Source organism: Leuciscus leuciscus (assembly GCF_965113295.1).
Source record: "Leuciscus leuciscus genome assembly, chromosome: 14".
NCBI classification, from domain to species: Eukaryota; Metazoa; Chordata; class Actinopteri; order Cypriniformes; family Leuciscidae; genus Leuciscus; species Leuciscus leuciscus.
This window is the reverse complement of record NC_138738.1, coordinates 32,044,545-32,061,036: the sequence shown is the minus strand read 5'-3', so window position 1 is coordinate 32,061,036 and position 16,492 is coordinate 32,044,545. Positions and strand designations below refer to the sequence as shown.

The window sequence follows — 16,492 nt, the reverse complement described above, 5'->3', positions numbered from 1 at the left end:
GCATGTAGGTGAAGTTACCTCCAACAGTATGTAAACATGCTCAGGAAGCTGCTGGTTGTAGGTTTTGAGCAGGTTCGAAGTAGCTTTGAGAGGTTTGAAATGCTGCTCTGTACTCAGCTGGCGGTCTCTGATGGCCATCAAGTGGCCCATGATGTCCACCAGTTTGCCATAATCCCCATCGGTTACAGTCTTTGCTAACCCAATCTCTGTATCCTCAATAAATGATCCTAACTCTTGCACACTGAGACAGATAAATATGTGATTGGTCACTGCATCATTATAATTGTTGTAGCTGAAACATTTCTAATGTACGGAGTCCCGCACATTACATGCAGGAAAAATCATGCACACAATTTACTTTTTTTTCTTGCATGTCATGAGCGGGGCTCTGTACTAATGCTTTGCACTAGTTTGATTTATTGGGGAGGTTCTTATGGGAAAAAAGTTCATTTATATATAAATAAATATTACCTGGCATTAACATGGTTCAGTAAGTGTTCCTTAAACATCCAGCTCCATTTTTTAATGATGTTCATCAGCGATATTTTAAAAGGTTTTATGTCCACCTGACACCAGCCACAGAATACTCTCTTCTCCTCTAATACGCGCACCTTCTCGTAAAGTTCCTCAAACTCACTGATCTAATGAGAAACAAGTGAGAGAGAGAAAGAAAAGGGAATTTTTTTTACAGCAAGAAAATTAGGTATTTTCCAATTTCCGCCAAAGTAATTGAAAGATAATGCTTAAGATAAAGTCGTGTTTTTTTTACTATGAGGTATAAAGTTTCAGTTGTGAGATAGCATTAATGAGAAATAGTCATATTTCTTAGAAATTTTCGAAAAGTCGCAATTACAGATTTTTTTTAATCTAAGACGAGGCTTCTATAATTAGATCACATATTTAAATAACACAAAATATTGTGAATTTCAATCCTCACTCCATGACTGACAGATACCTGCTCTCTGAAGTTTTGCAGTTTGGGTGGATTCTTGGGCAGTTCATAATCTGCATAAAGCTCCGCCTCCTCGGCTGAGAGGGCGTGTCCATAGAGCAGAAACTGCCTCATAAACTCCACCCTGTCTCCAGTCCAGAGGTAACGATAGGAATCGAAGGAATGTTGGAATTCTTTGACCTTAGCAATGGCCCCACGCGCACGGTGTCGCACCAGCTGAGCTAACTCCACTAGCTCAGGTATCTGATCTACATCCGCCTAGGGAATAATAGACATAGTCAGACGTGTCGTGAAGAATAGTTCTAAATCTTTCCAGAAACACTACTCATTTAGATCAGGTGGCAGGCTTGCATGAGAAAAATACATTTCCAATCATTCTCTGATGAGCTTTAACAACCATTAGGTTAAAATGATCTATAGTTCATACACTGTGAGCATGAACATATGTGCAAGACATGCATACAGATATACACAGTTGTAACACACCTTGTAAGTCTCAGATTGTTTGCTCTTGGCCACTCTTTTCATGAAAGAAGCCATTTTAAAAATATCTGACACCATCTGGTCAATGATATCATAGAAGTTGCCCTTCTTGGAGAGGTTGAGTGAGGGGAAAAAGGTCATGTCAGAGGTCAAGGTCAGCTGAACCTCGAACAGAGGATCAATGTGGAGCGCCGGGTCCGTGTTCTCAACTAAGTACTGCAGGGAACATCGCACAGCACTGCAGAACCCAGTAAGAATGTTTCTGTCCACATGTTCTGTGTAGGACTGCCAAGCATCTGAGTCCAAATCAGCACCAAGCAGCTCAGCATTCTCCTGAACAAGAAAGAAATCATATGAGAATCCACTAGAAATATGATTACACTAGAATAGATAAACTACAATTCTAAAAAATAATAAATAAACATTTTGAAAATATTTATTTTATTTTATAATAAGATTTTTGTGAAGACAATGAACATAAGTATTAAATGAAAATACAATATAATATTAAGTTACGTTGAAGTAAAGCCTAATTAAAAATCAATTAGGTAAAATAAAAATGTACAAGTATATGACTGCACAAAAAGAATGATAATTTTAATGGCTTATATATAAAGTAGAGCTGGGCAGTATGAAGATATATACAGTGAGGAAAATAAGTATTTGAACACCCTGCTATTTTGCAAGTTCTCCCACTTAGAAATCATGGAGGGGTCTGAAATTGTCATCGGAGGTGCATGTCCACTGTGAGAGACATAATCTAAAAAAAAAAATCCAGAAATCACAATGTATGATTTTTTAACTATTTATTTGTATGATACAGCTGCAAATAAGTATTTGAACACCTGAGAAAATCAATGTTAATATTTGGTACAGTAGCCTTTGTTTGCAATTACAGAGGACAAACATTTCCTGTAGTTTTTCACCAGGTTTGCACACACTGCAGGAGGGATTTTGGCCCACTCCTCCACACAGATCTTCTCTAGATCAGTCAGGTTTCTGGGCTGTCGCTGAGAAACACAGAGTTTGAGCTCCCTCCAAAGATTCTCTATTGGGTTTAGGTCTGGAGACTGGCTAGGCCACGCCAGAACCTTGATATGCTTCTTACAGAGCCACTCCTTGGTTATCCTGGCTGTGTGCTTCGGGTCATTGTCATGTTGGAAGACCCAGCCCATCTTCAATGCTCTAACTGAGGGAAGGAGGTTGTTCCCCAAAATCTCGCAATACATGGCCCCGGTCATCCTCTCCTTAATACAGTGCAGTCGCCCTGTCCCATGTGCAGAAAAACACCCCCAAAGCATGATGCTACCACCCCCATGCTTCACAGTAGGGATGGTGTTCTTGGGATGGTACTCATCATTCTTCTTCCTCCAAACACATTTAGTGGAATTATGACCAAAAAGTTCTATTTTGGTCTCATCTGACCACATGACTTTCTCCCATGACTCCTCTGGATCATCCAAAAGGTCATTGGCAAACTTAAGACGGGCCTTGACATGTGCTGGTTTAAGCAGGGGAACCTTCCGTGCCATGCATGATTTCAAACCATGACGTCTTAGTGTATTACCAACAGTAACCTTGGAAACGGTGGTCCCAGCTCTTTTCAGGTCATTGACCAGCTCCTCCCGTGTAGTTCTGGGCTGATTTCTCACCTTTCTTAGGATCATTGAGACCCCACGAGGTGAGATCTTGCATGGAGCCCCAGTCCGAGGGAGATTGACAGTCATGTTTAGCTTCTTCCATTTTCTAATGATTGCTCCAACAGTGGACCTTTTTTCACCAAGCTGCTTGGCAATTTCCCCGTAGCCCTTTCCAGCCTTGTGGAGGTGTACAATTTTGTCTCTAGTGTCTTTGGACAGCTCTTTGGTCTTGGCCATGTTAGTAGTTGGATTCTTACTGATTGTATGGGGTGGACAGGTGTCTTTATGCAGCTAACGACCTCAAACAGGTGCATCTAATTTAGGATAATAAATGGAGTGGAGGTGGACATTTTAAAGGCAGACTAACAGGTCTTTGAGGGTCAGAATTCTAGCTGATAGACAGGTGTTCAAATACTTATTTGCAGCTGTATCATACAAATAAATAGTTAAAAAATCATATATTGTGATTTCTGGATTTTTTTTTTTTAGATTATGTCTCTCACAGTGGACATGCACCTACGATGACAATTTCAGACCCCTCCATGATTTCTAAGTGGGAGAACTTGCAAAATAGCAGGGTGTTCAAATACTTATTTTCCTCACTATATATCGTGGTGATGATAAAGTGTCTATCATTAGATATTTTGATATTTTGTGTATGTTGAGATTTTTTTGCGATAAGTTTTGCTGACAAGTTAAGAGCGATTAAAAACATGCATGAATGAAAAAATAAACTGCGGAACATGCTTGATGTTAAACAGAGTTATGAAGTGCGATATTTTTACTTTTGAATATTCAATCTCTGCAGTATTTCTTACGTGAATGCTACCGTTAGACCTACAGCACCTGAAAAACCTGGCACTTTTTATTTCATTTGTATCTTTAAGGCCAATTCACACTGCACTGATTACAGTACATCACTTCTTAGACATTCCACTATCCGACAAACGGCGATTCAAAATGTTCAGTGAAAACAAGCGGTGACTCTTGCCAACAGATGTTGACAGGGGTAGCATACTGATCTGACAACACCCGACTAATGTGTCCATTTCCGTTGAACGCTGTCTGTCGGTGAAGTGAAACGGCCTTTATACTGTATTTGTCCTGTTGTTTGTTATTTGCATCTTTGTTCTTGTTTAAAAAAACAAAACAAAAACAAAGATAAAGATAAAATAACAAAGAACTATATTATGATATGTATCATCATCATGAAATAAAATTTATTTTATTGTGAAGATTTTGGTCACATCACCCACTCAGAATATAAAATATACAAGTAATTTAATGTGGTAGCAAATGTATGTTATTTTAGGCACCGTGTAACAGGGTCCCTGCTCCATCTATATCAATCAATGCTTCAGAACTTTCATTGTGTTGAATCAAACAGTGAAACCAACACCTGCACAAGCTCATGTATCTTCTCTCCCGTGCGAGCGACGAGAGCGTACTGCCGCTTGAAGTTCTCCTCTACGTCGGTGAGGTTGAGTAAATTGCCACGATGATTAGTCCTTCGCGTAATGCAGGCAGAGTGACTGAAAACTCCCATCAGCCCCTGCAGTTTCTCCAAGTTAGCCTTGCTCTTCTGCACACGCTCCGACACACCACGCACCAGATCACGTGTGCTACAAGCACACACCCAAGAGTACTCGTTAACATAAGCACCTTTACATAATAGACCAATTATATTACATTCATTTTTGAGAATATATCAGTTACCTAGATAACAGGGAACATTCTCAGAACAAGCTAACTTTTTGGCAATGTTCTCTCAAAGTTATGACAAACATTCTTCCAGTAATGTTAATAGAACATTCATTCAGAGTTATATGGTCTTTAATAATGTTCTTAAAATGTTAGCACAAAAAAAAAAAAAACGCTCTGTGTCCATACCTTAAATTCATTGAAAGTCTTTGGGATGTGCTGAAGGAGACTTTACAGAGTGCTGGACTCTTGCATTGTAAAAACAAGATCTTGACCAAAAATGTATGCACCTCTTGATGGAAATAAATGTTGTGATGTTATTTCCATCAAGAGGCGCATACATTTTTGGTCAAGATCTTGTATTTACAATGCAAGAGTCCAGCACTCTGTAAAGTCTTCTCCAGCACATCCCAAAGATTCAATGAATTTAAGGTCTTTACTCAGCGCTGCCAATTCATGTGTGAAAATGATTCTTCAAAATTTGAGCCTGATGAATCTTGACATTGTCATCCTGGAATATGGCCATGATGTGTGTGTCTTCATAGTTGTTTAAGTAATGTAATAATAGTAATGTATAAAGTAATAATCACTGCAATAATGATCCAATCATAGACTCTTAAGCATTAGCATATTTAAATCCAGACAGCGACTTTTTTTTTTTTGGCCGGACAGTGTATTTTTTAGTTGGGTACCTCTTGATGTAGTCAGCGAGCTGCTCATCACTCCACCGCAGTTCCTTTAACGCTGGCATTAAGGTACACCTCACTTCCTCCAGCTCAGACTCTACCAATCGCAGCTCAACAGCCAGGATTGTGCTCTGCAGTTTATTATACCACTGAGTGATCTGGAACAGAGTACTGGTGTACTAAACATGCACATAGAGAGAGAGAGAGAGAGACAAAAGAAGATTGAAAGAACTGAATAAACAGAGCTATTTTCTTGGCAAATATAAAGGCACAGATGGCCACACAGTCTCACCATGTGAAGCATTTCCCATTTAGAGTACAGACTCACAGCAGCCTTGGGAATTTTGTGGTTCTTCAGAATTCCAAGATATTTGACTTCCCTCAAAACAGATGTCAACTAAAACAACCACATCACACAGCAGTAAACATGGGGAAAGCATTGTTTCTGAGTGTTTCTGAGCTTTACTTTGGGGGACAAAATATTTGCAGGACAAAAAGTTATCTTAAACAAGCTAACTCACTCAATAATTTAGGGACATCCTACAATAACAAATAGTTTGTAAAGGGACTAAATGCATTTAATTAATAAGCAATAACTATAAAATTATTGATATTAGCTTATTCTTTTTTTAAATGTCAAGTGGGTGAACGCAGCCAAGGCCATTGCATTGCAATTGTATATTTAACTTAAGATGCAATATTGCCAGTTACTTTGTGTATTATTGCTCCACAAATGAAAATAGTTTTGAACAAGATTTTGGGTTGTTCCCAAAGCATTGTTAAGTGGCTGCTAGGTGACTGAAGAGTTAAATCACCCATTATGAAAATTCTGTCATCATTTACTCACCAACTTGATATTTCAAACCCATAAGAATTTCATCTTCCAAACCTGGTCATCTTTAATAATGTAAATCCTAAATTCAATCTATTAAAACTAAAAGTTTTGGGGAATGGACTTTTAATGGAGGGACAGAAATCTCTCAGAAAAAAATTTTTCATTTGTGTTTTGAAGATGAACGAAAGCCTTCTGAGTTTGGAATGACATGAGGGCGAGTAACTGATGCCGGAATTCTTTTATTTTTGAGTAGTTCTGTCAAATCGATTAATCAAGATTAATTGCATTTAACATAAAACTTTGTGTTTGCATAATATATGTGTTTGTATATATTATTATATACATGTAATGTATATAAATATAATAATATAGATACACACACATATCATATAAACAAACTTTTGATCGTTATATAAACATAATCGCTAGATGCGATTAATCGATCTGACAGCACTATTTTTGAGTGAACTAACCCTTTAAAGTCGTGAACTTTCAGTTTTTACATTTTGATTAAAAATGTAGGTAAAAAAAATACATGGATGAATCATTCACAATAAGATCTATAACATGCATTTAGAAAGTAGATTCATTTGTATTGCATTTTATTGCATGATGGTGCAGTTAAAAGTGATCAGCAGTCTCTATGACATTCTGGCCTCTAGATACTGCCTTAGCAAGCAGATCTAGTTAGCTTACTTAGCCAAATTTAAGAACAATAGAAGTAAAAGGAAAATATGTGATGGGAGTTCATGAATGTTTCTTACAGTAGGGTTAAAGTTCACGCTGTAAAAGCTGCTCTCCTCATCCAATATCAGCAGTGGTTCATTCAGATGTGTGTGGCACAACTCATCTAAATCAACACTCCAATTAGTGTAGACTTCTTCATCCATTTGATCCAGAACCTCCAATACACACTCACACACCTGCAACACCTGTTGTGCCTCAGGGCTGTCTAATGGCCTAATACACACACGCAAAGAGTACGGCATAAGTTACATTGTTAAATATGGCACCAGAAGCAAATCTGTATGTTTATTTGTGTGAGTGTTGTACATGTGTGATGGGTTCTTGTTTACATATGTGTAAGCTGGCAGAGGTTGCTGCGGTTTGACAGGATCCGTTCTCTGAGTTCTTGAGACCATTTCAGGTTACCAGCAACGGCTGGCATGTTTTTACCAAGGACAGGACAGCCGTTCCTCAGCTGCACAGAAACACAAACAACAGCGCAAAAGTCAGTGAGTATGCTTTTATCCGAAGAAGTTAAGAGCCTTGCTGTTTGCATAATCATATTTTGCAGTGTTAGAATGTTACCGCTAGATGCTTAACAACCGTCGGCCAATCGTGTGCCTCATATTCATGTACTTTGTACAGAGGTGTTTTGTTCCTGAATGAATCAGTTATTTTGAATGAATGATGATTCAATGACTCACTCATAAAGAAAGACAGTCATTTGTGGCCACCTACTGGCGCAAAGATGTAACACCTACAGAGAGTAACACGCCAGAACTACCGGATATATAATTCATAAAATAATCAAGTATTATTTAAATATAAGCATATTTAATCCATATCAGAGAACAAACACCTAAAATCTAGTGATGGTGATGGGAGAAACAAAGCTTTTCAAAATTCTCTAAACCAGTTCAAAACGACAGCTGGTGACAAATGTTGGTCAAAATGCTTTAAATGCAACGAGCATCCAGTCCATATCAAGGCTGCATCCGAAATAGCATACTTCCCTACTATATATTAGGTGAAAAACAGCATGTGACCAAAGATGAATATCCGAATTCACAGTACTCATTTAATAATAGGCAAAAAGTACCGGGATGACCTTCTACTTCCGGCGAGATTCTGAAGTGTGCGTATGATGGACACTTTACTATCCCAGCGGGGGAATGGATGGCAGTGAAGCGACGTAACTGACACTGGTAGGTCACATGATAATGACAACAAGGAGAATGTACTAGTACGTCTGGATTACACTTATACTACTCACATTCATACTAAATAGAACATACTTTTTTAGAGGTTGTGAAGTAATTACCGGTACTTATTCAAATTAAGTACCTACTCAGAGTATGCGATTTCGGATGCACCCCAAACATGTACGCTTTTGGTATGGACTGACTGCAGGGGTGAGGCCAGAAATGTTCAAGTGGGTGGGCCTTCATAAAGCAGGGTGGGACCTGCATAGAAACATGTCCTCCTACAATTAGTGTGAGACAACAGTTTAACACTGAGATTATCTCATCATAATCAAGTGTCATTGCACAATTCATTGCTAGACTTAGTTTCTTGCAGCAGTACAATTTTGACATCCAATTAAGTTTTTTTATAGTATTTACTGAATGATATTTGCTTTGCCACTTACAAATTCAACTCCACCAATGCACAAATCTTACTATTACGTCCTTAAGTGGTAAAGATAACATTGTGGGCGGGACTAACAGAAACTGACAAATCATATTAAACTTTTCATTTTGACAAGCGTATATGAAATGCGGGAGAGGGAAACTAGGAAACTAATTGTAATTGACCATTGCATTTAAACATTCTTTTAACTAAATATATAAAGTTATAGTGTGATACGATGTTTATTATTATTATTATTGTATATTCAATTATTTCATACATCTATTTGGAAAATGACCAACTTCTGATTGAGTGGGTCACAATTCAAAGTCATTCTTCTTTTTATATCATGCGCGTGTGTGTATTAGAATTCATTAAGTCATTAAAACTGAACCTACATTATAAAATTGACCCGAGATCAGTTAAAACCAGTTACAACTGAACCTACATTATAAAATTGACCCGAGATCAGTTAAAACCAGTTACAATTATTGACTCGTTCATGGGTTCACCAGATCAGCGCCCTCTAGTGGCAAACCATCGGAAAGCACTTTGAACCCCTGATAAAAAAAATAAAAAAAAGATTCTTCAAAAGCACCAATTGCTACTAAAACTCATTTGGTAAAAATTCTCCCAAATTTCATTCTGAAATTATGTCATTCAAACCTTCTCTCTGTGGGTTTCCAGCATGTGCTGACAGAGGTTGACCTCCTCCTGGAACATGAGCAGCAGCTGAGAGTAGTTTGGAGCAAAAAGCTGGTGAACCCTCGGCCTCTCCAACAGAGTACCAAAGATCTGTAGGAGCTACACACACAGGTTTTCACTGTTAGTGACTAAAAGAGAGGATTTTCCCAAACACACTTAAGTGACTAAACAGTAAAGTCTTGTGTTTGTGTTTGGCAGACTGCATGCAAGTCTGTTCCTTCATTACTGAGCCGCTGTGTGTGTGTGTGTGTGTGTGTGTGTGTGTGTGTGTGTGTGTGTGTGTGTGTGTGTGTGTGTGTGTGTGTGTGTGTGTGTGTGTGTGTGTGTGTGTGTGTGTGTGTGTGTGTGTGTGTGTGTGTGTGTGTGTGTGTGTGTGTGATACCTTAAAAGCAGACTCTAAGCCTGGGGAGTGTTGGAAGGCCAAGTTTATTACTGTTCCCAGTCTCTGGTCAAAATCTGTGTGTGTGTGATACCTTAAAAGCAGACTCTAAGCCTGGGGAGTGTTGGAAGGCCAAGTTTATTACTGTTCCCAGTCTCTGGTCAAAATCTCTGTTCTGTTCCATGAATCGATTATAGTCACACACAAACTCCTAGAAAACACAGGGGAGAGTGTGATTGTACACATATGTATATGAATATGAGCACATACACTGTTGTTTGAAAGTTTGGGGTCAGTAAGATCATTTAATTTTCTTTTTTCTTTTTTAAGGAATTGGTACTTTTATTCAGCAAGGATGCATTGAAAATGACAGTAAAGAGATTTATAGTGTAACAAAAGATTTCTATTTCAAATAAATGCTGAATTCTTTAGAATTTTCTATTCATCAAAGAATCCTGGATGTATCATGTGGCATGGTTTCAACAAAAAATATTAAGCAACACTGATGATAATAACTAGATGTACCGCATCGCGGTACAAAATATGACCGCCGCTCAGGCCTGCACTGGCTTTCCACAAAAATAAATGACGTGGAGTAATTTGGCTGTATTGCGTGTTTATGTATATACCTAAAAAAAGTAATAGTATGTGCATGTCTGTGTGTGTGTGTGTGTGTGTGTGTGTGTGTGTGTGTGTGTGTGTGTGTGTGTGTATTTGTGTATGTGTGTGTGTGTCTGTGTCTGTGTGTGTGTGTGTGTGTGTGTGTGTGTGTGTGTGTGTGTGTGTGTGTGTGTGTGTGTGTGTGTGTGTGTGTGTGTGTGTGTGTGTGTGTGTGTGTGTGTGTGTATGTATGTGTGCGTACATGTGTGCGCGTGTGTGTTTGTGTGTGTGTGTGTCTGTGCATGTGGATTTGTATGTGTGTGTCTGTGCGTGTGGATGTCAGTGTGTGTGCATGCTTGCGTTTGTTTGTATTCCTGCATGTGTGTGTGTGACAGTATCATCCTAAACCAACAACCCTTCGCTCAACAGCACCATCTACAGGCCGATGAGTGTACAGTCACTAAATGTGCACATAAATGAATTTATTTTATACCCCCCCATGGATGAAATTCTACAAAACTTAGCAGAGGATACCCCCAGAGGTTGTCAAGTTAATCATACACATGAAATATGGTGCAGTTCTGAACATCTCCACTGAAGATAGGGGCGATTAAAGCAGAATAATATTGCATTTTCATTTTTTATGGGAGGGGCGCAAATCACAAATGAGTGATTATGGGCTAGGTTGATGTGCCATAAAAATGTTTCCTTAGAAGTCTAGTGGGGCTACATGCCCACCAAATTTCATGTTCCCCGGTGCTTCGGTGTCCCTGGTATCGTTGACGAAAAATTCAGTAAGGTAAAAAAAAAAAAAAAAAAAAAAAACCTACGCTAGCCGCGGTCATAATAATAAAAAAATCTTGAGCAGCAAATCAGCATATTAGAATGATTTCTGAAGGATCATGTGACACTGAAGACTGGAGTAATGATGCTGAAAATTCAGCTTTGCCTATTCAGCTATTCACAGGAATAAATTACATTTTAAAATATGTTATTAAAATAGAAAAAAGGTGTTTTAAATTGTAATAATATTTCACAACATTATCTACCTTATTGTTGTAGTCAAGTGGATCATATTTGCTCTCTCTCAAAGTTCTCCAGCTGTCCATGAACTCGTCATTCATGCTGTACACCATATCACTGAGAATCTTTCCTCTAGAGCCGCCCAGCTCAATCCGTTCCAGCTTTAGAAAGTCCAGAGCTGAGGCAAACAACTCCTGAAAGACATACACTGAATTCATTTTAAATGCTTAAAAAAAGATGAATAAAATTGCTTAAAAAGTAGCTAACATTATCAAGATTTTTTTTAAAGTGTAATAATGGTCTAATCACTGACTTAACCACATCTGATACATCCAAAGATCTAAATGATATGCACTAAGAAAATTATTTAAGCCAAGTAAAAAAAATTTGTCCGTAAATGTTTTTATTTATCGACGGTATTGCCAAAGGAAAAAAAATAGCCTAACCTCTAAATATTATAACAACAGATCATCACAATACAATATTACAAACTCTGTGTGAAGGAGTACATAGAAATGTTTAATTTTACAATCTTGTCATGCATGTTTCTTTGGCAAACATTTGAATTTTTTTTAGGGTTTTTTTTCTGCAACCGTCAAGATCGGAAGAATATATACTGAGCTTTTTTTCAGTGGGAATGGATGTGTGTGAACACACCTCAATCATGCGCATTCTCTCCATGATACAGTCAGTGCGGTGAAACACAAGCTCAGAGGGAAAGTCCCACGGTCTGACTGCAAGTCCTGGCCGGCCATATGGTCCAGTGGGTGTCAGTTTGTCTCTGTGCTGCTGGAAACTGCACTTGAATGTCCAAAACACCTGGATGGCCTTCTGAACCCGGTCCATACCCTCCTCTAACTCCATTTTGAAGAGCTCCTCAGGAATTAGATACACAGACGCCTGCAGAAACATATGTACACAAACACACATTTATATAAACACCACATCATACAAAAATAGTCTAGATAAGAGGATAATAAGAATTCACATAAGCAAACAAACACACCTTGTCAATGAGTAGGTTGCAGAACTCTGTGAGTAGCGTGACGATGCGTGCTGGGCGGCAGTAGAAGTGAGAGTGTGTCCAGATGAGAGCAAGTGTGTGAAACAGAGCGGGAATCAGAAGCTCCAGATCAGTGAAGCTCCGCTCCTCGAACGCAGCTATGGGCCGCCGTAAGGTCCTCAAGTGTAGGTCTATGTCTTCTGCCTCCATCACCGCTAGAAAAAAAAATGAGTAGACAGTAGCTTTGAGGGTCCAATGTGGGATTTGAACCTTCAAGATTTCACTTATCAGCCTAGGTTTGAACTATAAGACCACACTACATTATGCAAATAATGACATACATGTAATGCAGTTTACATCAAAATCAAGTTGAATTAGAGTGTCTGAACACATTTAAGATGTGATTACCATGGTTGACTTTTTGAATAATGCCATAAAAGGAATCATAGTAACTGCTCTTGATCCTCAGCAGAATTTCCAGCACCTGATCAACTTTTGGGTTCTGCAGCTGCACAAATAAACCAGAGTTGGAGTCAATTTAAATTCAGTCAATTTTAACGTTAAAATAAACATCAAATTAGGTTGTAATAAATGACAATTGATTCTCATTTCCAGAAGGAAATACTAGTAGTCGGATGGGAGAAAATGAATAGTGTATATTTGTGGTAAACTTTAGTTTGTGAAGTTTATGAGAAGTTTATTGTGAAGAGAGAGACTGATTAAATATAACTTAGATATTTGATTAAAGCCAATAACAATTAATGTAAATGTTAGAAAGAGATAGCAAATATTACATACAATAACTGGTGTTTTTTCATATTTTGAACACCGACCATTCATCTCCAATTTGAATATATTAATCTAGTTTCTTCACCACTATAGTATCACCAAACAGGTTTCCTGGTAACATGCACTACATTTCTACAATGACAACGGTAAAACATTTTTTTTACTATTTGTATCAGTAGATTTCCAAGAAGACAACAAAACGAAAAAAATCTTTAAATTAAGTTTGCCTCAATGAGATGGGCTGTAATAATGAATGAAAAATATTTTTATCCTGCAAGCACTATAACGAAAGGTCTTAAATCCTAAACAGTGTGACGTCAGCACATTTAAAACATGTATAAAAGCATACACAGGGAAATCGACTTCATTTCCACCTGTTTCTGGATTCCTAATAAGTTTTCTTTCTGTTTAGTCCAGAAACTGAGCTCGACTGTGGGGCCTGGGTGGTCCCCCTGGTGCAGGAGCTTAGACGAGTCCCGCTGCAGCACAGAGCCCATCAGTCCACACCACTGGATCACCATGGTCTCAATGGAGTACAATAACGCCCTGTCAATCAGACAGAAATCCGATCTACGCAGACACACAAATGTTACATGACATCACAAACTTGGTAATGTTTGAAAAAGATGATTGAATGATTGATAGGCACACGCTCACACCTGAGCTGGTGCTCATCTTTTCTCTCCACACACAGCGGCAGGGGTAGTAGAGTTCGCCCTTGTGCTCGCCCTCTCAGTGTGACTGCTTCACTGCACAGATGCTCAAGGTGCCTGCAAATATCCTGACCGACCACCCGTGGCCAGGCGGACTGATTCAGGGGACTTCCCAGCACTGAGACGAACACCTACGCAAAAATACACTCACTAACTGTAGATTTTTTAATTCACACCTGCTCTCAGAGCCAATAAGAGTTATGATTTCTTTTCTAAAAGGTGCAACAGGACTGAAAAATGTCTGGTTACCTGAGAGATGAGCACAGGAGCGTGGTCCATGGGTTGTGCTGGAACCTCTCCAAGCCAGAGCTGGGTTCTAAAGGTGGTTTTGGAGATGATGACACCCTTCTTTTTTTTAAGAACACACAAAAGCTTGGTCCTCCAGGGAGAGGAGCCCTTTGGGGAGGAAAAGACGGGTGTAGTGCTTTCAGAAGCGAAAGCACTCGAAACAAGTGATGACTTATTTCGAATACCAAAAGCCAATCAGTGCATTGAACCTGGGAGACACTTCCAGTAGAAATGCAACATGGCCTTCCAACACAGCAAGAACACAGCAAAGCAGACTGTGAATTTTCTGTTAGTCCCAACATTTAAATGAGTGCGTATGAGTGTATTTGATATAGGGGTGAGCGGGGCACCACCTAACTTGGGGCTAGTTGTAACACACTTGTTTTAAATAATTCCACACATGCTAGCATGACGAAACTTAGTGTATTTACTAGTTTCCATCTCAACACTATATAGAGAAAAAAATTGTGCCAAAATTCAGAGATCTTTATCTCTGTTTTTGTGTTTATTTAAAATTAGACAAATCTGATATTATTTTAACCTCCAATCTGTTATTTAACAGTTGATATAGTTCTTTAATACTTCGCTAACTAGCAGAAGACACTAACAGGGTTTAAATCCCAGTTGCGCGGGTAGGGCACGTTGTAACACTGCGCTACAATGTGCCCCTATCAGAACTATGCTATTCTGTGATGTTAGCGATATAATTCACATTAACAACTTTTATGAAATCTATTGAGAAAACATGAAAAGAGGTAAATAAAGACTGAGAATCAAGTTATTATTATTATTATTATGTTTTTAATTAAGTATTATTATGTTATTAAAAATGCTATGTTATTATGAAAAAGTTTATAATTCTATTTTATTGAGAACATATTTTAGTTTGTCTTGTATTTTTTTTATAAGATCAGATAACATTTTGTGGTCATGTTACAATGTGCCCCTTACATGTTACAAATTGCCCAACCTATGGGGCATGTTGTCACATTTCACTTCCATTCTTTCAGGGTAAATAAAGAAAAAAGTATACACTGTATTAATGAAACAAAACCACACAATTGTATTAGCCGTGTGAAATTAATGTGGGGGAAGAAAAATACTCTTAAGTAGGTTTACACAAACTGAGAAAGTCAAAGAGCGTTATGTTGTGCTCGGCTCTCCCCTACTCACATGTTCATCTCCTGTATGAAGAGTTCCTCCTGGTCCCACAAACAAAATGAGATACTCTCGCGAGCCCTGGTCCAGGAAGTCAAGCAGAGCCCTCTGATTCTCCTCCAATCCAATAAAACGGTTCCATTTGTCTGTTTTGAGACGTAGAACGGTGAACGCCTGTTCCCTAATGAAGTCCACTCTCTCATCAGAGATGGCACTCATCTTCACCTGGTCCATAGGAACACGTAGGCCAACACCGGCCTCAGCCATACTGAGGAACAAAAGAAAGATACTTTGTGAAGATACTGACACAAAAGAAAAGAGGGGAACTACCCATGTATTAAAGTACAGGGTAAATTGTCCATTTAAATCTACCAACCTGAGAATTTATCATATTGTGGTATCTCTTACCTCTAGCAGACTGCTATCAGTTTTCTGAGTCTGATCCAGCAGTTTTTATATCATCAGTATATTTCCATCACAAAAATGGACTATGTCCTGGGTCGTCCTTTGCCTTCTTCTCCAGTGGGGGAGAGAAACTGAACTCCTCCTGTAGAGTCAGGCCACTATGGTAACAGGGTCAATGGCTTTTGTGTATCTGTACCCCCGTTGTGTGAGAGAAGCACACACCTGGTACTAATGAAACCCGAGTGCGCATTGGAAAAGCCAGCAAGGGTATCAGGTGTATGTTTGCATAAACACACTGTATAACTTGATACCTATACACACATCCAGCTGGATAAATTGAGCTGATCTGATGCACCGTCATTCATGTAATACACAGGTATTTTAGAACAGATTAATAATTCTGAAGCACATTCAGTAGAGAAATTAAGCTAACAGCAACTTAAATCTACAGCATCCTGTGGCGCTCAGACTCACACCTTTAAAATGAAGTGATTTGCTGTCAGTCACTGACTAGAAGTAGCACACTGGCCTCTGCTGACGCCAACGTTTAAATGTCCGCAAAAGTGTTCTTTGGAGAACTGAAACGTAAAAAAAAATTTGCTTGAACCGTTCTCTTTATCATTTTGAACAGCGCTGAAAATTACGAAAGCTTGCTAGAGTCCCAGAGTAACGTTAATGGAATGATAGAGAGGGACCTGACTGCAGACTGCAGATCGGGGCGGGGCGGCACATACCTACTCTGATTGGTTCAAACGTCTTTCATAGACATACATGATA

The 16,492-nt window shown here is 38.7% G+C and overlaps 1 protein-coding gene across 1 annotated transcript in view; it reads right to left on the bottom strand.

The window, feature by feature from the left end:
- dnah9l (dynein, axonemal, heavy polypeptide 9 like) overlaps nt 1-16,005 on the bottom strand; it is a 47,966-nt gene extending 31,961 nt beyond the window's left edge. Inside the window, exons 1-20 of the mRNA XM_082190144.1 lie at nt 15,719-16,005; nt 15,326-15,578; nt 14,114-14,260; nt 13,811-13,995; nt 13,526-13,721; nt 12,771-12,870; nt 12,366-12,577; nt 12,017-12,259; nt 11,386-11,553; nt 9,831-9,947; nt 9,319-9,456; nt 7,374-7,498; nt 7,062-7,257; nt 5,755-5,859; nt 5,469-5,641; nt 4,475-4,697; nt 1,439-1,768; nt 956-1,210; nt 472-641; nt 19-241 (exon numbers count right to left, since the gene is read on the bottom strand). Coding sequence (XP_082046270.1) covers nt 19-241; nt 472-641; nt 956-1,210; nt 1,439-1,768; nt 4,475-4,697; nt 5,469-5,641; nt 5,755-5,859; nt 7,062-7,257; nt 7,374-7,498; nt 9,319-9,456; nt 9,831-9,947; nt 11,386-11,553; nt 12,017-12,259; nt 12,366-12,577; nt 12,771-12,870; nt 13,526-13,721; nt 13,811-13,995; nt 14,114-14,260; nt 15,326-15,577 — 3,558 coding nt within the window. The 5' untranslated portion in view covers nt 15,578; nt 15,719-16,005. The remainder of the gene's footprint in view (nt 1-18; nt 242-471; nt 642-955; nt 1,211-1,438; nt 1,769-4,474; nt 4,698-5,468; nt 5,642-5,754; nt 5,860-7,061; nt 7,258-7,373; nt 7,499-9,318; nt 9,457-9,830; nt 9,948-11,385; nt 11,554-12,016; nt 12,260-12,365; nt 12,578-12,770; nt 12,871-13,525; nt 13,722-13,810; nt 13,996-14,113; nt 14,261-15,325; nt 15,579-15,718) is intronic.
- Between the last annotated feature and the right edge of the window lie 487 nt (nt 16,006-16,492).